The sequence below is a fragment of the Lagenorhynchus albirostris genome, chromosome 20, assembly GCF_949774975.1.
Source record: "Lagenorhynchus albirostris chromosome 20, mLagAlb1.1, whole genome shotgun sequence".
Taxonomy (NCBI): domain Eukaryota; kingdom Metazoa; phylum Chordata; class Mammalia; order Artiodactyla; family Delphinidae; genus Lagenorhynchus; species Lagenorhynchus albirostris.
Window position 1 is genome coordinate 1,615,880 of NC_083114.1, and position 22,875 is coordinate 1,638,754.

Consider the following 22,875-nt stretch of genomic DNA (forward strand, 5'->3'; position numbering starts at 1 on the left):
TTTTAGTGACTCTCGTAAGTGGAGCCCTGGACCCTGACGGAACCGCCTAATGCTGGGCACATGCCGTCCCTGAGCTCCGGCACAGCCCTGCAGGGAGAGTGAGAAATTGTGCACCAGAAAAGTTCAGTGACTTCTTAAGGTTAGGCAGCTACGAGCCCAAGCTCGTAGGGTTCAGACCCTAGTTTACCCGATGCTAAAGCCCAGCTCTCTTCCTGGTACAGAGGCCCGTGGCATGACGTCGGGAGAGGAGGGCACACAGGGCCACCTTCCTAAACTGCCTGCAGCTCCCAGAGTGGCTGAAGTGAGGCCAGCCAGGTTTCCTCGCCCTCCTTTGTCCACCCCTCATTCCAGGGGCCAGCTAGCTGCGAGGGTTGATTGTGTGAATCACGTTTTTATTATCTTTTAAGAAGCAGAAATGCTGTCTCCTGTATATTCCTGGGTATTGAATCTTAAACTAGTCGGACTCCTTTAACTTTTCTGAGGCCCACACTTTTCCTCTTGAGCAGTCACTCTCCCTGAGCCTGGTCCATGCTCATCATCTCTGATGGGTTCAGGATGCTTTAGCAGAGAGAGAAAGCCAGGCTCGCACGGCTTAGCTCGATCCGGCCTCCTTTCTCCGCTGCACGAAACACACACAAAGCGGGAAGACTTCAGGCCCACGGCGGTGCTCACTGGTCTGTCCGCGTGGCGCTAGGCGGGGTTCTCGCGGGTGCTGTGTGTGGGCAGGTTAGCAAGAGCGTGTGGGGGGCTGCTGCATCCAGGCCCTCGGAACAGAGTGGACTTTGGAGAGGACGCATGAAGCCCCGGACGCGGAGGTCGCACATCCTAGGCCAGCAGGGGGGCTCTGTCACTGATACCCATACCGGGGAGTCGGGTCGGTAACTGATGGATAAGCGGGGTTCCATATAGGCCTGTAGACAAAGCACAGTTGCCCAGTAGATAATAAAGCTACGAACCCTGTAAAAGTAACAGCAGGATCGACAGGGTGGGAGGTGGGAGAGGAGGAGAGAGGCTGATTGCCCTGTCTCTCAGAAGAGGAGCCAATAAGGAGGGCTTGGAGTTGATAAATCAAGATTTGAAGTGTTTTTCTTTCTGTTTTTTTAATTAAAGGTAGTTAATTGAAATGTCCAGAATAGGCCTCTGTAAAGTCAGTAGATTGGTGGTTGCCAGGGGGGTTTGAGGAAGGGTGAAATGAGGAGTGGCCGAAGGGGGTACAGCGTTTCTTTGGGGGGAGATACTAATCACAACTCTGAGTATCCTGAACGTCATTAAATTGTATGCTTTCAATGGGCAAATTGTATCATATGTGAATTATATCACCAAAAAGCTGTTATTTTTCAAAGTGGTTAGAATACATTTGGAAAATTCATTCCTGACTGAGCGTGGTTATCTAGTGAGAAAACTGACCCTCCAAGGTGACCAGACGGTACAGTCCCTCCTGGGGGCACCGTCCCCGAGGCATTGTGCTCAGAGCAGGTGCAGCCCTGCCTGGGGTCGCCCTTCACACTGATGCCGTGTGGATGGGGCAGAAAATTCTGTGTTTGATACCAGTGGGTAGGTGTTTTTCCTTTGGGAGCTGTTCTTTTACAGGTCATGAGACTTACATGACCCTTCATGTTCCCACGTTTGCCTTAGTCACCAGGAAGATCAAACAGAAAAGGAGTCACAGGTTTCCCTGGTGGCACAGTGGTTGAGAGTCCGCCGGCCGATGCAGGGGACGTGGGTTCGTGCCCCGGTCCGGGAGGATCCCACGTGCCGCGGAGTGGCTAGGCCCATGAGCCATGGCCGCTGAGCCTGCGCGTCGGGAGCCTGTGCTCTGCAACGGGAGAGGCCACAACAGTGAGAGGCCCGCGTACCGCTAAAAAAAAAAAAAAAAAAGGAAAGGAGTCACACAGTAATTACGATGGGCTAGGTTTTCATGGCCCTGCTGCTGGTTCTGAATGATTCCTGATCATCCGTCTGTTTCAACAATCTCATGGTGTATGTACGTTTTTTATTATAAGCTGTCTTGAGGCTTATTTTGGAAGTAGGGAGTATGTATTATAAATAATAACTTTAAAAATATTCCCATCTGTTTTTTTAAGAAGGCTGGGTATTTTTTTTCCATTTGTAGCTGTTGAAAAATGCATGTTTCCCCTTTTTTGATTTTCATCAAATCTTTTTAAAGTAACAGCTTTATTGACATACAGTAGTCCCCCCTTATCTAACACAGGGGATGGGATACCTTCCAAGACCCCCCAGTGGATGCCTGAAACCGTGCATGGATAGTACTAAACCCTATGTATTGTCTGTTTTTTCCTGTACATACATATCTATGATAAAGTTTAACTTATTAATTAAGCACAGTAAGAAATTAACAGTAATAACTAATAATAAAATAGAACAATTATGGCAATATACCTTCTTGTGCAAATTTAATGCCTTTTTCATCTTAACTAAGCACTTTCACATACTGTGTCTGCAACTTTTACAATTTGATATGTGACAGCAAAACTAGCATGAATTTCTGTTTCCTTCTTCACAAGTTTACGGATGGACAATTCATTCATACCATAGATCTTAGCAATCTCAGCACCCAGTTTTCCTTCCTTAAGTCGAGAACTTTTGCCTTTTCGCTTAAAGGAAGCACTTTACAGCTTCTCTTTAGTATATCTGAATTGCCAGCCTCACTACTTTTGTAAAATTCAGTAAAATAAGGAACACTTGGACATAAGCAGTGTGGTCTGATACCCGAGATGGCTGCTGCGTGACTGACGGGCGGGATCTGCTGGACAAAGGGACGATTCACATCCCAGACAGAGTGAGACGGCCCAAGAGTTCGTCACACTACTAAGAACAGCGCACAATTTTGAACGTATAAATTATTTATTTCTGCAATTTTCCATTTAGTGTTTTCAGAGTGAGGTTGACCGTGGGTAACTGAAACTGTGGAAAGTGAAACCTCAGATGGGGGCTGTGGGGGATGTCTGTAATTCACATGCCATATGATTCACCCATTTAAAGTGTATACTGCAGTAGTTTTTAGTATATTCACAGAATTGTGCAGCCGTTACGGCAATCACTTTTAGAACATTTTCATCCCCCCACAAAGAAACTCCGTACCCATAATCAGTCACTCCCCATTTCTTGTCAATCCACTCAGCTTTAGGCAACCACTAATCTGCTTTCTATCTCTGCAGTAGGTTTATCTAATCTGGCCATGTTATATAAATGGAATCATATAATATGTGGCCTTTGATCTCTGGCTTCTTTCACTTAGCATAATGTTTTTTGAAAGTTCATCCATGTTGTAGCAGGTGTCAGTACTTCATCCTTTTTATTGCCATGTAGTATTTCACTGCATGCCTGTAATTTTTTTGCTCTCTGTTCATAGTTTGGGTTGTTTCCACTCTGACTGTTGTGAATAATGCTGTCATGAGCACTCATGTACATGTTTTCAGATGGAGATGTTTTCGTTTCTCTTGGGTGTCTACGTAGGAGGAGAATTGCTGGGTCACACAGTAACTCTATGTTTAACCTTTTGAGGAACCTCCAGACTGTTTTCCAATGCAGCCGAACCAGTTTGCATTCCCACCAGCAGTGAATGAGGGTTCCAGTTTCTCCATGTCCTTGCCAGCTCTTGCTGTTATCTGTCTTTTTGCCTGTAGCTGTCATAGTGGGTGTAAGGTTTTCAAACCTTAACCTAAGGTACAGGTAGCATTCACACTGACTGAAAACATTGCTGAAGGCACAGTAGACCCACTTCAGAGATGTGAGAATGTATCCGATTTTCAGGTCGAGCCAGGAGGCTACTTGGTTTTATGATCTCTTGTTTTGCTCTTGATTTGCAGGTGGTGGTTACCAATACAGTTCCACATGAAATACAGAAGCTCCAGTGCCCCAAAATTAAAACTGTGGATATAAGCATGATCCTTTCAGAAGCCATCCGTCGGATTCACAATGGGGAGTCCATGTCCTACCTTTTCAGAAACATAGGTTTAGATGACTGAACAGCTTTCCTTTCTTAAAACTCTCAAGGGCCAAACTGGAATAGTAAGAATAAGCACTGTGAGGCGTATGCCTGACTGATGATTTCACAGGGACCGTCTGTGTCTTGTTCCTTCCTTTTGTTAATTCCTATGAAGATAGACCAACTTTTTAATTCCATTTGGGTGTTTGTGAGTTTATGGGGACAATTTTTATAAAAGAAAAACTATATTCTCCTCTTAAATAAGATAAGTTAAGACCTGGTTGTGTTCAGTTTACCTGTTGAAAAAATAACCTGGAAAAAAGATTTTAAGCTCACAAACAACCTTTTCCCAAAGTTGCTGGAGCCCAGGTGCTTTAAAAAGTTAATAAAATAAAATGATATACTGTATGATAATGCAGGTGAAAAGCCAAAAAGATTATGCTGTTAAGTCCAGTAAATTACATTTTTAGAAATGCTGTTATAGACATGCATATGGAATATGTGACCGTTATTTATTTTCTGCAACAAAAGAAGGAATAAAAACTGTATCTGTGTGTGTGTGTGTGTGTGTTTTTTTAACTTTGTGTTTTGGCAATTGTTTTATAACTAAAATAAAATGAAAGCTGAATATACATGCTGTGGATGTTGGAATGTTCATCAGCTTGTTGAGATTTCTGCAGCTTTTGGGTGATACAGTAGTCTCTTTGGGATGTAATGTTCCCTGTTCTGTTTGTCCAGGACCCTGCACGTTCTCAACGCGTAGTCACTTGACTGCAGCAGGAGAGGAATTGGAGCACCAGCTGTGAGCCACTGGGGCAGGTCAGGAGTTGGCGTGAGCTGCCATCTGCATCTTGGCGTGGCTCCTTGGCGTGGCATCTTTGTTCTGCTCCTTGTTTAAACAAAATGCAGCACTGCATGCTCTGGAAAATGAGATGCTGGCGGGGAGGGGGTTACAGAGGGCAAGCGATGTGACCCTTGTTAGTGTCAAGCACCTAGTATTGTCTGTCAGAGTTCAGAACTCTACCTTAGAGTTTATCAGGCTGGGAGACACTGGGGTCCCATGAGTTATGCCACTAAGGTCCTGTAATGGCAGTCCCCTCCAATTCATGCAGGAAAGAATTAAGATTACTTTTTCTTCCAAAAGACCTTAAACCTTTGCTTTCTGAGTGCATGCTCAGAAAAGACCTGAGAAAGCCTTTAAGCTTGCACGTGTGGCTGCCCTGAGGTTCTGTGTAAGCAAGAAGTGAGGGCCAAGGCAGGGTTGAAGGCATGCCCCAGGACACACAGCCCATCTACAGACTGGGAGAGTTGTTCTCTCTCTCTCTCTCTTTTTTTTTTTTTTTGTTTGGTTTCAGGGTTTTACAGAAGTGTGTGATGACTCACTAGCTGACTGTCCAGAGATTTCAGTTGCCACAAACAACAAAGAATAGAGACTTTACAAAATCAGTTTTGAAAAGCCACTATGCAGACAAACCCTGTGGAGGGAGGAGAATCTGATTTCCAGACTTTCACATTATAATATTTAAAATACCAGTTTTCAACAACAAGAAAAAAATTCCGAGGCATGTAGAGAAACAGGAAGGTTGGGCCCATACACGGCGTCTTCCTTGAGGAAGCCCAGACTTCAGACCTACTAGACAGAGACTTTAAGTCAACTCTTTCAAACATGCTCAAGAGCTAAAGGAAATCATGGGGATTATGTCTCACCAAATGGAGAACATCAATAAGGAGAGAGAAATAAAAATGAACCAGACAGAGAGGATTTGAGGAAGATGGTAGAGTAGGAAGCACCAGGAATCTGTCTCTCCACCTAGACAGTTGCAGTGGCAAATACATCTGATGATTTTGGAATTCTGGAGTCTATTGAAGGTTTGCAATTTCCAGGGCAAGTGTTGGACAGTAGATTATAGCTAATTTTGGTCAAAACCAGTTCTTAGTACAGTTGGAGATACCCGGCCCCCACTCCCACCCCTGTGGCAGGCAGCTCTGCACATGCTTCTGGAGTAGTCTGCACCAGCTTGTGGGAGCCAGGATAGGCAAAAAGGCCCTGTCCTCCAGATAGCAGGAATCTGTGCTCTGATAGCTGATATCGGCTTCTGATCACAGAAGTGCAAAGAGGCTGGTAGCCATTGTTACCTCACCTCCCCCACTGTTGCAAGCTCCTCCTCCTCCAGTTGAAGAAGGAATAGTGCCTAACTCATGCTGAGGCCAGCATTACCCTACTACAAAAAACAGAGACATTGTAAGAAAGATGAAGCAAAGTCCAATATCTCAAGAACATAGGTGCAGAGATCTTCAACAAAATATTAGCAGAACAATTCCAACAGTGTATAAAAAGAATTATGCATAACCAAGTGGGTTTATCCCAGATATGCAAGGCTGTCTCAACATTTGAAAATCAATCCATCACATCAACAGACTAAAAAAAGAAAAATTACATGATTATATCAATTGATGCAGAAAAATCATCTGACAAAATCCAACATCCAGTCATGATAAAAACTGAGTGACATAGGAGTAGAGAGGGCATCTCCTCATCTTGTTAAAGAATATCTTCAAACAAACTACAGTGAACATCATACTTAGTGGTGAGAAACGAGAAGCTTTCCCACTAAGATCAGAAATAAGGCAAGGATGTCTCCTCTCATCACTCATTTTCAACGTTGTACTGGAAAGCCAAGCTAATGCAATAAGAGAAAGATTTAAAAGGTACACAATTGGGAAGGAAGAAATAAAACTGCTTTGTTCTCAGATAATATCATCAATGTAGAAAATCTGAAAGAGTAACAGTGCCTCCACCCCAACTCGGAACTAATAAGTGATTATAGTTAGATTGCAGGATACAAAGTCAATTGGTTTTCTATATACCAGCAATGAATAAGTGGAATTTGAAAATAAAGGTACAATGCCATATACTTTAGCATCACAAATATGACATACTTAGGTATAAATCTAACAAAATATAAGATCTATATAAGGAAAACTGCAAAACTGATGAAAAATCAAAGAACTAAATGAGAGATAGTCCATGTTCATGGAGAGGAAGACTAATTGTCAAGATGTTAGTTCTTTCAAACTTGATCTAAAGATTGAGTGCAATCCCAGGGACTTCCCTGATGGCGCGGTGGTTAAGAATCCAACTGCCAGTACAGGGGATACGGGTTCAAGCCCTGGTCTAGGAAGATCCCACATGCCACAGAGCAACTAAGCCCATGTGCCACACTTACTGAGCCTGTGCTCTAGAGCCCACGAGCTACAACTACTGAAGCCCATGCACCTAGAGCCCATGCTCTGCAACAGAGAGAAGCCACCGCAATGAGAAGCCCACGCACTGCAACGAAGAGTAGCCCCCGCTCACCACAACTAGAGAAAGCCTGTACGCAGCAACAAAGACCCAGTGCAGCCAAAAGTAAATAAATAAATAAAAAGATTCAATGGAATCCCAATCAAAATCCCACCAAGTTATTTTGTGGATTTTGACAAACTGATTCTAAAGTTTACATGGAGAGATAAAAGCCTCAGGATCACCAATACAGTATTGAAGGAGAAGAGCAAGGTTGGAGTATTCACACTACCCCACTTCAAGACAACTCTAAAACTAAAGCGTATAGACCGATTGAACAGAGCACCCAGAAATAGACCCACATATATGTAGTCAACCAGTCTTTGGCAAAGGAGCAAAGGCAACATAGTGGACCAAAAATCATCTTTTCAACAAGTAGTACTTGAATAGCTGGATATTTACATGGAAAAAAAAAATGAATGTAGACTTAAGTGTAAAAGTCAAAAACATAAAACTCCTAGAAGAAAACCTAGATGACCTTGGTATGGCAGTGACTTTTTAGATATGACACCAAAGGGATGGTCCATGAAAGGAATAATTGATAAACTGGAATTAACTAAAATTAAAAACTTTTGCTCTGTGAAATGCACTGTTAAGAGAGTGAAAGACATGCCACAGGCAGAAAAATCTTTGGAAAACACTTAACTGATAAAAGACTGGTAAAAAGAACAGTTAAATCTCAATAATAAGAAAACAATAACCCGATTAAAAATCGGGCTGAAGACCTTACAGACACCACCAAAGAAAATATACAGATGGCAAATAAGCATATGAAAAGATGCTCTCTATTGTATGTCTTCAAGGAACTAAAAATTAAAACAATGAGATACACTACACACTTATTAGAGTGACCAAAATCTGGAACACTGACACCACCAAATGCTGACAAGGCTGTGGAGCAACAGGAACTCCGTCATTGCTGGTGGGAATGCAAAATAACCACTTTGGCAGAAAACTAAACACACTTTCACCATGTTATCCAGCAATCATGCTCCTTGGTATTTACCCAGAGTAGTCAAAAACATGTCCACATAAAAACCTGCACATGGAATTTTATAGCAGTTTTATTCATAATTGCCAAAATTTGGACGCAATCAAAATGTCCTTCAGTAAGTGAGTGGATAAATAAACTGTGGTACTTCCAGACAGTGGAATATTATTCAAGCAGCAAAAAGAAATGAGTTATCCATGAAACGATGTGGCGGAAACTAAAATGAATCTTATTAGACAATCTGAAAAAAGCTATAATACTATACGACGCCAACTATATGACAGTCTTTATGGAGACTAAAAGATCAGTGGTTGCCAGGGGTTGGTGGGGGGATGGAGGGAGGACTAGAGAGAGCACAGAAGATTTTTGTGGCAGTAAAAAATACTCTATGATACTATAATGCTGGATATATGTCATTATACATATGTCTAAACCCACAGAATGTACAACACCAAGAGTAAACCCCAGTGTAAACTGTGGACTTCGGGTGGTGGTGATGTGTCCATGTATGTTCACCAATTGTGACAAATGTACCACTCTGGTGGGGTTGCTGATAATGGAGAAATTGTGCATGTTGGGGGCTGGGGCCATGTGGGAAATCTCTGTACCTACTGCTCAGTATTGCTGTGAACTTAAAACTGCTCTAAAAAAATAAAGTCTTTAAAAAAAAAAAACCTAGACTGGTTTGACAAAAAACTGGGTACCATAGCCTAGCCAAGCTGACGAGTAAAACTAACCATCGTATTAGGATATTGATTGTAATCCCCAGGGCAACCACTAAGAAAATAAGTAAAAAATACATAGTAAAAGAAAGGAGAAGGGGACCAAAATGATAGACTAGAAAATATCTATGCAACACCAAAAAGGGAGTAGTGGAGGAATTGAGGACTAAAAAAGATACGACATGTAGAAAACAAATAGCAAACTGGCAGAAGTGTTTCCTTATCAGTAATTACATTAATGACAATGAATAGAACTTTCCAATCAAAAGGCAGACATTGGCAGGATGGATTTTTAAAAAATGATCCAGGGGCTTCCCTGGTGGCGCAGTGGTTGGGAGTCCGCCTGCCAATGCAGGGGACACGGGTTCGTGCCCCGGTCCGGGAAGATCCCACATGCCGCGGAGCGGCTAGGCCCATGAGCCATGGCCACTGAGCCTGCACGTCGGAGCCTGTGCTCTGCAATGGGAGAGGCCACAATAGTGAGAGGCCCGCGTACCGCAAAAAAAAAAAAAAAAAAAAAGATCCAACTGGGAGTTCTCTGGGGATCCAGTGGTTAGGACTCGGTGCTTTCACTGCTAGGGCCCAGGTTCGATCCCTGGTCAGGGGACTAAGATCCCACAAGCCATGCAGTGTGGCCAAACAAACAAAACTTACACAATGTTAAAAAAATTAAAAATTAAAAAAAATGATCCAACTATATGCTGTGTGCAAAAGAATTGTCTCCAGAGACACAAATAAGGTTGAAAGTGGAAAGATGGAAAGATATTTGATACAAAGAGTAACCAAAAGAGGGACTTCCCTGGTGGTCCAGTGGTAAAGAATCCGCCTTCCAATGCAAGGGATGCAGGTTCTGTCCCTGGTCAGGGAACTAAGATCCTGCATGCCACAGGGCAACTAAGTCTGCCTGCCACAACTACTGAGCCTGTGCACCTCAACTAGGGAACCTGCGTGCTCTGGAGCCCGTGCGCCACAACTAGAGAGAAGCCCGCGCGCTGCAAAGAAGAGCCTGTGCACTGTAACGAAAGATCCCACGTGCCACAACTAGGACCCAACGCAGCCAAAAAAATAAGGAAAAATAAATATTTTAAAAAACAAGAGTAACCAAAAGAGAATTGGGGTGGCTATACAAATATCAGAAAAAGTAGACTTTAACACAAAAATTCCTGCAAGAGACAGGGAAGGACATTATATGATTATAAAAGAGTTCATTAAGACAATATAAAAATTATAAATATATATGCACCTAACGACAGAGCCCCCCAATAAATGTGAAGGAAAAACTGACAGAATTGAAGGGACAATAGGCAATTCAATAATAATAGTTGGAGACTTAAGCGCCCCCTGAAGATAATGGATAGAACTAGATAAATGAACAATAGGGAAACAGAGGATTTGAACAAGAGTATAAACCAATTCGACTTAATGGACATGTACAGAACAAAAGCAAAATACACCCAACAAGAGCAAAATACACATTCTTCTCAAGTGCACATAGAACATTCTCCAGGATAGACCACATGATAAACCACAAAATAAGTTCTCAATAAATTTAAAATGATTGAAATCATACGAAGTGTCTTCTCTGACCACAATGTAATGACATAGAAATCAGTAACAGAAAGAAATCAGGAAAATTCACAAATGCATGGAAATTAGAAAACAGTTTTTAAAAACCAGTGGGATAAAAGAAGAAATCAGAAGGTGAATTAGAAAATACTTTGAGGGACTTCCCTGGTGGTCCAGTGATTAAGACTCTGTGCTCCCAATGCAGGGGGCCCGAGTTCCATGCCTGGTCAGGGACCTAGATCCTGCATGCCGCAACTAAGAGCCCGCATGCTGCAGCTGAGACCCGGTGCAGCCAAATAAATAAATATTTTTCAAAAAGAAAATGTATGTTTTTTTCCATTCCATTGGATTCACCTTGGTTTGTAGCATGTAACATAACTAGTATGTTATATATATGTGTATACTAATTGAAATTTTTAACAGATTTGTACTTTTAAAAAATAAATTTATATTTTCTTTTTGGCTGCGTTGGGTCTTCATTGCTGCACACGGGCTTTTCTCTAGTTGCGGTGAGCAAGAGCTACTCTTCGTCGTGGTGCGGGCTTCTCATTGCAGTGGCTTCTCTTGTGGAGCATGGGCTCTAGGTGCGCGGGCTTCAGTAGTTGTGGCTCGCGGCCTGTAGAGCACAGGCTCAGTAGTTGTGGCACATGGGCTTAGTTGCTCCGCAGCCTGTGGGATCTTCCCGGACCAGGGAATGAACCTGTGTCCCCTGCATTGGCAGGCAGATTCTTAACCATTGTGCTGCCAGGGAAGTCCTGTACTTTTTTTTAATGAAAGTTCCTGGTTCTGCTTGACCAAATAGTGCAATCATTTTTTTTTAATATTGTAGCTGATTTCAGAGGGATATTCACTAATAAATGTATGTTGTATATCAAGTATTGCCCCCCCAAAGAATGTAACATCCAAAAGAATGAAATACTTGGAGTATTGCCATTTTAACAATATTAAATCTTCCAGTCCATGAACATGGGGTGTGTTTCCATTTTATTTAGGTCTTTAATTCCTTTCAGCAATGTTTTGAAATTTTCATTTTGTGATATCTCATTGTTGTTTTGATTTGCATTTCCCTAACAACTAGTGATGTTGAGCATCTTTTCATGTACCTGTTGGCCATTCATATATCATTTTTTGAAAAATGTCTATTCAGGCCTTTTGCCCATTTTTAAATCAGATTTTTAAATTTTATTTATTTATTTTGCTATTGAGTTGTATGAGTTCTTTATTTATTTATTTATTTTTTGGATATTAACCCCTTATCAGATAAAGGTTTGCAAATATTTTCTCATTCTGTAGGTTGTCTTTTCAGTTTGTTGATTTTTTCCTTTGATATGCAGAAATCTTTTAGTTTGATATAGTTCCACTTGTTTTTTTATTTTATTGCTTGTGCTTTAGGTGTCATATCCAAAAGATCATTGCCAAGACCCATGTCAAGGAGCTTTTTTTACTATTTTACTTCTAGGAGTTTTTCATAGTTTCAGGTCTTACATTTAAGTCTTTAATTCATTTCAAGTTAATTTTTGTAAGTGGTGTAAGATAGGGGTCTAGTTTCATTCTTTTACATGTGAATTTCCAATTCTCCCAGCACCATTTATTAGAGAGACTGTCTTTTCTCATTGAGTATTCTCGGATCCCTTGTCAAATATTAGTTGACTGTACATGCTTGGGTTTGTTTCTGGGCTCTCAGTTCTGTTCCATGGGTCTATTTGTCTGTTTTTATGCCAGAACCAGACTGTTTTGATTACTACAGTTTTATAATATAGCTTAAAATCAGGACGTGTGATGCCTCCGGCTTTGTTCTTCTTTCTCAGGATTTGGCTATTTGGGGTCTTTTGTGTTTCCATGTAAATTTTAGGATTGTTTTTTTCTACTTCTCTAAAAAACACTATTGGAATCTTGATAGGAATTGCATTGACTCTGTAGATGGCTTTTAGCAGTATTGACATTTTAACAATATTAATTCTTCCAGTCTGTGAACACAAGATACCTTTCCATTTATTTGCATCTTCTTCAATTTCATCAGTGTCTTACTGTTTTTAGAGTAGAGATCTTTCATCTCCTTGGTTAAGTTTATCCCCAAGTATTTTATTGGTTTTGAAGCTATTGTAAATGGGATCATTTTCCTTATTTCCTTTTCAGGTAATTTGTTGTTAGTGTCTAGTAATGCTACTGACTTTTGCATGTTAATTTTGTATTCTGCAACTTTACTGAATTTGTTGACTAGATTTAACAGGTTTTTTTGGTTTGTTTTTGTTTTGTTTTGTTTTGGTGGAGTCTTCAGGATTTTTTATACATATAATGTCATCTTCAGATAGAGACAGTTTTACTTCTTCCTTTCCAATTCTGAGGCCTGTTGTTTCTGTTTCTTGTCTGACTGCCCTGGCAAGGACTTCCAGTGCTGTGTTGGATAGGAGTGGGGAGAGGGAACACTCTAGTCTCGTTCCTGATCTTGGAGGAAAAGTTTTCAGCCTTTCACCACTGAGTATGATGTTAGCTGTGGGCTTTTCATACATGGCCTTTATTATGTTGAGGAACTTCCTTCTATACCTAATTTGTTAAGAGTTTTTATCATGAATGGATATTGAATTTTGTCAAATGCTTATTCTGCCTCTATTGAGGGATCATATGATTTTTTTTCATTCTTTCTATTAATGTGATTTATGACATTGATTTCCATATGTTGAACTATCCTTGCATCCCAGTATAAATCTCACCTAATCATGGTGAATGATCCTTTTAATGTGCTGCTGAGTTTGGTTTGCTAGTATTTTATTGAGAGTTTTTGCATCTAAATTCATCAGGGATATTGGTTCTTTACTTGTAGTGTCCTTTTCTGGCTTTGGCATCAGGGTAATGCTAGCCTTGTCATATGATCTTGAGAGTGTTCAAGCTCCTCTTTGATGTTTTTGGGAAGATTTTGAGAAGGATTGGCATTAATTCTCTAATGTTTGGCAGAATCCACCAGTGAAGCCATCTGGTCCTGGGCTTTTCTTCATTTGGAAATTTATGATTACTGACTCAATCTCATTACCAGTAATTGGTCTGTTCAGACTTTCTATCTCTTCCTGATTCAATCTTGGTAGTTCATATGTTTCTAAGAATTTTTCCATTTATTGTAGGTTGTTCAGTTGGTTGGCATATAGTTGTTCATAGTAGCCTCTTGTCATCCTTTGTATTCCTGTTGTATCGGTTGTAATGTCTCCTTTTTCATTTAAAATTTTGTTGATATGTGTCCTCTCTTTTTTCCTGGGTTAATCTAACTAAAGTTTTGTCAATTTTTAAATTTTTTTAAAGAACCAGTTCTTAGTTTGGTTAATCTTTTTTATTGTTTTCCTGTTCTCTATTTCATTTATTTCTACTCTAGTCTTTGTTATTCCCTTCCTTCTGCTAACTTTGGGCTCCATTTGTTTTTCTCCTAGTTCCTTGAGTCATAGTGTTAGGTTATTTGGGGGGGATCTTTCTTGCTTCTTAATTGAGGCATTTATTGCTATATAATTCCCTCTTGGAACTGCTTTTGCTGCAACCTATAGATTTTGGTATGTTGTGTTTCTATTTTTATCCGTCTCAAGAAACTTTTTTATTTCCCCTATAATTTCTTCTTTGATCCATTGGTTGTTCAGGAGGGTGTTGCTTAATTTCCATGTATTTGTGAATTTTCCAGTTTTCTTCTTGTTATTGGTTTCTAGTTTCACACCTCTGTGGTCAGAGAAGATACTTGGTATGATTTCACTCTTCTTGAATTTGCTATGACCTCTTTTGTGGCCCAACATATAGTCTATTCTAGAAGATGTTCCATATGCACTTGAGAATATGTATTCTGCTGTCATTAGATAGAATGTTCTGCATATGTCTGTTAGGTCTATTGGTTTGTAGTGTTGTTCAAATCACCGTATCCTTATGCTTCTCTGTCTGGATGATCTATGCATTGTTAGAGTGAGGCATTAGAGTCCCCTACTGTTCTTGTATTGCTGTTTATTTGAAGAAAATCTTAATAGGTGCAGGGTTCTACCTTGGTTCAGTACATCTCTGCAGGAGGCCAAGACCTCTAAAGCCTTTTAAATTCCAGAAGCCTATTTATTTTATCCTCAAGGTAAAATGCACATAACATAAAATTCACCACTTAAACTATTTTAAAGTATACAGTCCAGTGGCCCCTAGAGAGCTTCAGGATGGGGCTGGACACCAGAAAGACCAAGGCATGATGAGAGGATTGAAACTTTCAGTCTTGAGCTAATTATTAGTGTCAGTGATCTAATCCATCATGCCTAGGTGATAACACCTCCATAAAAACCCCACACGATGAAGGGAACACACTGTCCCAGGTTGGTGAACACACTGGTGCTAGGACTCTTCTGGACTTCACTCAATGGACCTCTTCATCTGAATCCTGTAGAAATATCCTTTATAATAATCATAAGTAATCGAGTGTTTCCCTGAGTTCTGTGAGCCATCCTAGCAAATTATCAAACCTGAAGAAGGGGTATGGGAGCTCCCAATTTACAGACGCTCAGCAGAAGTACGGGAGGCCCAGGACTTACACCTGGCATCTGAAGTGGGAGCAGTTTTGCCGGACTGAGCCCTTAGCCTGTGGGGTCTGCGCTAACTCGCAGATAATGTCAGAATTGAGTTGAGTCACAGGACACCCAGTTGGTGTCCAGAGGGATGGAGAATTGGTCGGAGTGGAGAAAACCCACACACATTTGGTGTCAGAAGTGGTGTTTGTAAACAGGACATAAAGGCTTCCTTCATTTCCTCCACTGCCGCCCTCTCGCTGTCCCCATCCATCAGCTCTTCTTGGCTTCCTTTACCCAGGCCTTTTGATCAGAAGGTGGAGTGGGTGGCAGTGTTGTCTCTAAGTGGTTTATTTCCTTCCGAGACCCAGGCTGCGGAGCGGGGACCAAATACTGTTCTTTCAGCTACTGCATCTTTAGGAGACCAATTTCATAAATCTGGACGTTATCCCGTTGTGCCCTCTGACCAGTACAAAGTGATCTTTTTCTTTTTTTTTTTTTTAGCGGTACGCAGGCCTCTCACTGTTGTGGCCTCTCCCGTTGTGGAGCACAGGCTCAGCGGCCATGGCTCATGGGCCCAGCCGCTCCGCGGCATGTGGGATCCTCCCAGACCGGGGCATAAACCCGTGTCCCCTGCATCGGCAGGCGGACTCTCAACCATTGTGCCACCAGGGAAGCCCCAAAGTGATCTTTTGATTCACGATACATTTCTAGCAATGGCTTGGGAAGTAAAACCACCTGAGAGGCTAGTTTGTTGAAGGTGAGGGTAGTTGGGGAGGGGCGGTCTGAGCCTGCCTGACTTTACGGTAAGCAGTGACTTACTTTTTCTTCCCCGTCTAGTCCCGCATGTGAGGGGATTAATCTTTAAACCCTCTGCCTCGGTTACCGAGTAACAGGCACAGTTGGTTTTGCAGGCCAGTGTGTTCCCAGTGCCAGCCGTTCACTCATTAACACTTCTGGAGGGGTTGCGTGTCCTGGTTAAACTCCAAATGTCACACACGGAGACCCACCCGGCTGTACACACTGATTTAATTAGTGACCAATCTGAGCAGGAAGGACCCAGTGGAACCAGAGACATCATTGCCACCAACAGGGAGCATCTGGGGTCAGATGTGGAGCTGAAGCCCAGCTCTGGCCCTCCAGTGGTCGTGCAGGGACAGGTGGCCAGCCTCCTGCCTTCGTCCCTTGACTGTGACCCGTACCACCTACTCTGAGCGCAAAAGGGGACAGTGCGCAGAAGAGCTAAGCATGGTGGCTCTCAGCTTCTGGCAGACGCTTGCTGGATACTAGGACCCAGTATCTGGGGTCCTGGGAGACCCTGGGGACCCAAGGGGATGGTCAGGATGGGACGGTTTGGCCTGATCACTGGTCTAGAAAAGGGAGCAGGAAATTTGGTGACAGGCCTTTATTGTCCAGCGAAGGGTGTTCTAGGACCAGGACTGCCGTGGCTGGAAGTGAACCGTGTGACGCAAGTCACTATCCCAGGACCCTCTCGGTCCACTCAAGGCCTGCTGGGTGCAGAAGGATGTGGCTGCCATCGTGGCAGTGTCCCCAGAAGTGGGGCATCTGTCCCCAACCCTCCGTGCTTCTTATCCGAATTACATACGGGTTCAGCCACCCATTCAGCAACGACCCCTTTCTGGGACGATTCTGGTTGCCTCTGGATCCACTAGGCTCCCTTTACTTTTCCCGAGCCTCCCCCGAGCGCTCCCCACTCCCTCGATCCCCACTGGGGGTGGAGGAGATGTAGCTGCACTTTGAAGCAGCTTCCCTGCACGCGGCCACACCGTGGGCAGGAGGTGGCACCGTCGGCTCGGTTTAATCATCAATTTATTTCCTGCCGGGAAGCCCTTTCTGCCCTGGCCTGGCCTCAGTTCCTCCCGCTCGAGCTGGCCCTGCTGCAGGATGGCTGCGGACAACTCTACCGGCGGTCCCCACGCCCCCGGGCCGCAGCTGAGCGTGGTCGACATCACCATCATAACCGTGTATTTTGCCCTGAACGTGGCCGTGGGCATATGGGTGAGAGGGCGGTGGTGGTACCAGCTGGGGTGGGCAGTGGGGTGCGGGAACCGGCCGGCACGTCCCTGGGCGTTGCATCCTCTCCCTGGAGGCCTGGTGCCTGCGGGGTCCTCCTCCCGGCCCCGGGGGAGATTTGTCGGAGCCTTGACCGAGCCCCTTTCACTCTCTGGCAGCAGCTTCTCAGTCTCTAAAGTGAGGAATAGGAAGTCTCTCTAAGGGCAGGCCGAGTGCGAGGCTTGGGGCCTTCTATGCGGCTGACAGGCTGGGGGCCCGGGCACAGCACGCCGTCTTCCTGGCCTCGCCTCCGACGTCAGATGGACTCACTGGGCGAACATCGCCCTGAACGATAGAATCACAGGGGTTCTCGGCTGCATCAAACCAGCTGGGCCAGAATCCAGAGGCGGGGAGGGGCGCGCAGGACCTGGGGGTCTCTGTTTTGACAACTCCGTGTCCACCAGCCTAGCCTAGTTCATAAGTCAGTTTCTCCCGCCTTTGATAGGAGAGAAGCGATTTTGGTCGTCACCGGCAGCAGCGGGGCCCCTTCTATGCAGACACTGTGCACATCACCCTAACTCTCCCACAGCCCCGGGCCAAAGGCCAGCCCCGTTTACAGGTGAACCCCGGGGCTTCAGGGGACAGGGACTTGCGCAGTGAACCCCAGGACCCTGCACGGAGGGGAGGGCCTCCTCCTGTCTACTCCTAACGCCATCAGCTGATGAGCATTGGGGCTGTTGCCACCCTTTGGCTGTTGTGAATAACACCGCTGTGAACATTCGAGTACAGGTTTTGCTCGAGCACCTGTTTCCACTTCTCTGTATCCTGGGAGTGGATTTGCTGGGGCCCGGGATAATCTGTGTGTCTAAGTCTTTGGGGAGCCAGCGGACTGTTTCCGCAGCAGCGGCACGAGCCACGCAAGGGCTCCAGTTTCCACCTCTGTCCTTGCAGTCCTCGTGCCGGGCCAGCAGGAACACAGTGAGCGGCTACTTCCTGGCGGGCCGGGACATGACGTGGGGGCCGGTGAGTGCACCCTGTGTCCTCCCGCCCCTCCTTCCGGTGGGGCCGCATCTGATCTCTAGGTCAGCCCTCATCTGCATCCCTGCGGTCACTATGTGTGTCCTCCTCACCCAATGTCACCCCCCAGGCCAGCCCAAGCAGGCAGTGATGGGGCAGGCTGAGACTGACAGGGGGTCCCCAAGCTGGGGTGCTGGAAAACGTGGCAAGGGTGGGGCTCGGAGTCGGGGTGGGCCTCTTGCTAGATCCTTTTCCTCTCTCTCCTCCAGATGGGAGCCTCCCTCTTTGCCAGCAGCGAGGGCTCGGGCCTCTTCATCGGACTGGCGGGTTCGGGTGCAGCTGGAGGCCTGGCGGTGGCAGGCTTCGAGTGGCATGTGAGCTCCCGGAAGGCGGGCCCAGGCTGTGTGGGGCCGTGGGAGGAAGCACAGCAACCCTGAGAGACGCTGGATGGGGCTGCATCAGAGCCTATCCCTCCGTGGCCAGAGGGGCAGCTCCCAGCAACCGGGGTGGCCAGCGTCCAGGCAGGCGGCGCTCCTGGGGAAGCTGGGTCTTCAGAATGCTGCAGAGCCGCGGGAAGCCGTGAGCCTTTGCCTGGCCGTCTGTTTATAGGGCTGCGGGGGCGGGGCCGCCCCAGGTTCTCATGGCAACTCAGGCCTCCAGACCCCTGGTATCTGCTGTCCTTACTCTGCCTCTGTCCCCCTCAGGCCACGTACGTGCTGCTGGCCCTGGCGTGGGTGTTCGTGCCCATCTACATCTCTTCGGAGGTGAGTCTGCTCCTGGGGCCTCAGGACAGCCTCGCCTGCGTCCGGGCCTTGGTTGGAGTGGGTGGTGGTGATGGGCAGGACCCCTGGCTTCACTCACAAGGTGAGTGAACCCACAACTCTCAGTTCTGGGTTTGTTGTTAGTCCAACTAACATTCCCATCAGCCCACGAAGACAGGTCCCCTCGGACCTCAGCCCGTGGGCCTCGTCTGTTGGTTTCTACTGTACCTGCGTGTTGCATCTGGGGGATGATGCATCTACCCGAGCACACAGGCTGCACACCTGGGCTGTGCACTGGGCTACACACCTGGGTGAGACACCTGGGCTGCACACCTGGGTGGCACACCCAGGGGACACTGTCCTTGACTCCACCACTCCTTCAGCCCCAGCTGGGCTGTCACTAAGTCCAGGGGATCCCCTTTCCTGGTTGTCTCAGTCGGGCACAGCCAGCCTCCCCAGCCAGCCGAAGCTCACTGGATTTGTCACCACGGCCTCCAAACTCATCCCTGTGCCCCCAGGCACAGTCCCCCGAATCCATTCCTCCTGTCTCAGCCTGCCACACCCAGGCCTGAGCCCCTCAGGATGTGATCAGAGCGCTTAGCCTGGAATTCCAGGCCTGGCGTTGGGAGTGTGAGAAGCTCCCAGTCCTGAACATGGGCTGTGGTCTCGCAGCACGCTTAACCCCTGCCCCCGTGCCCCCGCCAGATAGTCACCATGCCTGAATACATCCAGAAGCGCTATGGAGGCCAACGGATACGCATGTACCTGTCTGTCCTGTCGCTGCTGCTGTCTGTCTTCACCAAGATATCGGTGAGCTGCCCCACCCCCAGCTTCTGGCTGGAACATCCCTGCTCTGGGGTCCTCGAAGGGACCTGACATCCCTTGATCTGTCTCTGCCTTGTCTAACAGCTGGGGAAACTGAGGCCCAGAGAGGCACACTGACTTGCCCAGGGTCACACAGCTGGCCCAGCACCCTGGGGCTGGGCTCGGCAGCCGGCGAATTTGGGGTCAGAACGTAGGCCCCGTGACTCCTGCTTTGCCTAGGTTCTGGATGCGGGGTGTCAGGGGTTACGGTTAAGGGCCGGCACCGGGTGAGCCGGGACCGCCCACTAGGGGGCGCCCAGAGCCCGAGGTCTCTGGCCCGTGATGCCGTTTGGTTGTCAGTCCTCCGCTAGGCTGACCCCGCGGCGCCCCCTTTCCCTTGGGGGCCTGGCCTGGCCCCACTGGAGGGCCAGCGTGGGGCGCGTCCTGTCCACACCCTGGGTTTCACAGGTAGGGAGACGGAGGCCGGGAGGGCGGGGAGCTGGTCCCCGGCGCGCGAGAACTCCGCGGCAGCACCAGGCCTCGGGTTCACCCTCCCGAGTCCTCGGTGCCTGCCGGTCCCCTGAGGCCGTCCAGCCGCTCCAGCTCCGGCCCCTGCGAGGGCTCAGAGGTGGACGGCGGGTCCTGGGCGGCCTGCTTCCGGCCGAGCGAGCCCGCCCAGCCCCGAGCCGGCTTCCTCCCGCGTGAGGCCTGGCGCTTCTGAGGGCATGGCCGGGGCTTCCTCCTCCGCGGCCCCTGCAGCCCCGGGAGCCTCGGCCGGCCGGGCCTTCACCGGAGGTGCACGTCTGCACGTCCTTCTGGGTGGGTTTCGGGGTGTTTAGAGAGCAGGCTTCTTCCCTGGACAGATCCTAAGAGTTCTCCCCTGGGGCTTCCCTCTACCGACCAGGACGGCGCCGCTGCTCTCCAGGCCCAGTTCCCACGCGGGCTCCTCCCCTCCCCCTCCCGCCTCCCCCACCCCGTGCCGGCCGCCTCCCTGGCAGCAGGGAGGTACAGGGGGACGCAGGTGTGTCACGGTGGGCGGGGGGGACAGTGCGGACCCAGAAGAGGGGTTGGCGGTGCCTGCTGGGGTTGCGTTGGTTGGGGTCTAGTGGAGAAGGGGGTACGCACGGCATGGGGGGTGCAAACGCCAAGGAGAGAGGTGCACGGCGTAGGGCGCGTCTGGGGTGGTCCTGTCCGGAGGCCCAGACTGCAAGGGTCAGGCGCCTCGGGAGCAGAGGAGGAGCTGGGAGGGAGGTGACCGGGAGCGGTGGCAGCTGAGGCGGACCAGCCATCCACGAGCCAGACCTGAGGGCCGCAGCTGGCTCTTGGGTGGCAGTTCCCGCCCTGGCCCGGGGGGCTCCGTCAGAGATGAGTGAGGAGTGCCCCAGGGGCCCTGGAGGCTTTGAGCAGAGGTGACACGGTCAGGTCTGTGTTAGTGCCACCGGCACCCCCAGAGGATGGACTGGAGGGGACAGGGGTGAGAGGCGGGGGGCGGGGGGCAGTCTGGTGAGGCCAACCCCTGGTCGAAGGGGTTTCTTCTCTGCCCACCCCCCTGTTCGTCCTACTGGTGGCTCTGAGTCAGAGCTCACACGTCACACTCATAGCTTGGGCAGGACGTCCAGAATGTCGGGGTTGGGGGGCAAAGTGGGGGATCCTTCGAGGCCACCTCGTGTGCAGCCCTGTTTACAGACAAGACGATTGAGGCCTAGGGAGTGGCCACCACTTGCTGAATCGGGCAGGGACAACCGTTAGAGCCCAGTGGGCCCGAGCGCTGCCGTGTGGCACTGAAGGAGCCAGGCGTGGTACTTCAGACCCCACTTTGTGATGGGATGACTCAGTTTGCCCACCTATAAAATGGGGAGCCTCAAGGCTGGGGCTGCCTGGATGAAGCGGACAGGGAAGCAGGAGGAATGAGGATTGCCGGGCTGGGTCTGGGAGGGACTGGGGCCCCCCAGCTAATGTTTTGGGCTGAAGCTGTTTGCAGTGTGTGTGCCCAGCCGGCCCCCAGAGGCCCTGACCTCACTGGGTGGAGCCCCAAGAACGCCCAGGACCCTCACCAGCTGCAGCCTGTCCAGAGACCACAGGGTCCGCCTGCCGCCAGCCCCCATGTGGGGACAGTGGTCTGCAGAGAGAGCAAGCCATGGGTGGCAGGGGGCCTCACACGGGCTTGGGGGGAACCGAGCTCCATCACCGTGTGCTCTGGGAAATAGAGAAACCCAGCCTGACACCCCAGGCCACTCAGGGTAAAGGCCAACCGTGGCCAGCAAGACCCTCACCTCTCCTGCTTCTCCCAACGCAGACATCACTCCAGCTACACTGAGCACACCCGAGGCATGACCCTGCCACAGGGCCTTTGCACCTGCTGTGTCCTCTGGCTGGAACCTCTTCTCCTGGATATCCATGTGGCTCACGCCCCTGCCTCTCAGGTCTTTCACAGCTCACCCTCTCAGCGAGGCCCTCGGCTGCCCTGCAGGTGCAGACCTGCGCCCCCTGTCTTTCACACACGTGCTACCTTCTTACGCCAAATGATTTCATTAGAATGGCCACAGTCTGCCTCCCCCATTTTTTCTCTGTTCATTGGTGTATCCCCAGTGGTACTAGGTGCCCGGCACACCTCATGGGACTGAATGGAATCATCTGTGTCAGGCTCGGCTGGGTTTTCCGTGAGGGGCCAGATAGAAAGTATGCTCAGTTTTGCATGCCACTTACACACCACTGAAATTTGCTGTTGGCGTTTGAAAGACACACCAGTGCGCCTGATGGGATCAAGCCTGTGGGCTGTAGTGTACCAGCCCCTGGTCTATGCAAACGTGCCTGTTTATTGAGCACCTACTGTGTGCCAGGCCCTGGGTGGGCACCCATGATGAACCCATTTCTCGTTCTCAAGGACCTTTCCTTCCAGGCAGATGAGATAAGTCAGCAGAGCAGTGCATCCACACTGAGTGGTACAAGGGTGATCAGTGCAGCAAATGCAGGGCTGAAATCTGGACGGAAGAGAAGGAGCAAGGGACAGGCTTGCTTTGGAGACAGTGGTCCAGCCGCCGAGGGAAGCCGATGGGGCTGGGGAGAGGGTGCGTGCAGGGCCTCTGGGCCGGGAGGTGGGTTTCATTCTGCGCGAGTGGAGATGCAGAGACCCCGGCGCTCCCTCTGAACAAGCCGAGTGCAGGAGGGACCAGCGAGGGGATTCCAAAGGGATGGGGCCCA

At 47.9% G+C, this 22,875-nt stretch overlaps 2 protein-coding genes across 14 annotated transcripts in view; both read left to right on the top strand.

Moving 5' to 3' along the window:
* The window catches only part of PRPSAP2 (phosphoribosyl pyrophosphate synthetase associated protein 2), a 39,844-nt gene extending 30,874 nt beyond the window's left edge, over window positions 1-8,970 (top strand). For 4 of the 10 annotated variants that reach the window (XM_060135634.1, XM_060135629.1, XM_060135632.1 and 1 more), the window contains exons 12-14: window positions 3,831-3,941; window positions 4,687-4,768; window positions 5,305-8,967. In XM_060135634.1, coding sequence (XP_059991617.1) covers window positions 3,831-3,941; window positions 4,687-4,755 — 180 coding nt within the window. In that variant the 3' untranslated portion in view covers window positions 4,756-4,768; window positions 5,305-8,967. Of the gene's footprint in view, window positions 1-3,830; window positions 4,504-4,686; window positions 5,266-5,304 lie in introns of those variants that run through there. The other 6 variants (XM_060135638.1, XM_060135636.1, XM_060135635.1 and 3 more) reach the window with 5 other exon arrangements.
* Window positions 8,971-15,632: 6,662 nt separating this feature from the next.
* Window positions 15,633-22,875, top strand: part of SLC5A10 (solute carrier family 5 member 10) — a 56,328-nt gene continuing 49,085 nt past the window's right edge. For all 4 annotated transcript variants that reach the window (XR_009537394.1, XM_060132904.1, XM_060132905.1 and 1 more), the window contains exons 1-5: window positions 15,633-17,098; window positions 18,044-18,115; window positions 18,379-18,483; window positions 18,814-18,873; window positions 19,576-19,680. Coding sequence is in view for 3 of the 4 variants with exons in the window: in XM_060132904.1 (XP_059988887.1) it covers window positions 16,985-17,098; window positions 18,044-18,115; window positions 18,379-18,483; window positions 18,814-18,873; window positions 19,576-19,680 (456 nt within the window). In the remaining variant the exon portion in view is untranslated. The remainder of the gene's footprint in view (window positions 17,099-18,043; window positions 18,116-18,378; window positions 18,484-18,813; window positions 18,874-19,575; window positions 19,681-22,875) is intronic.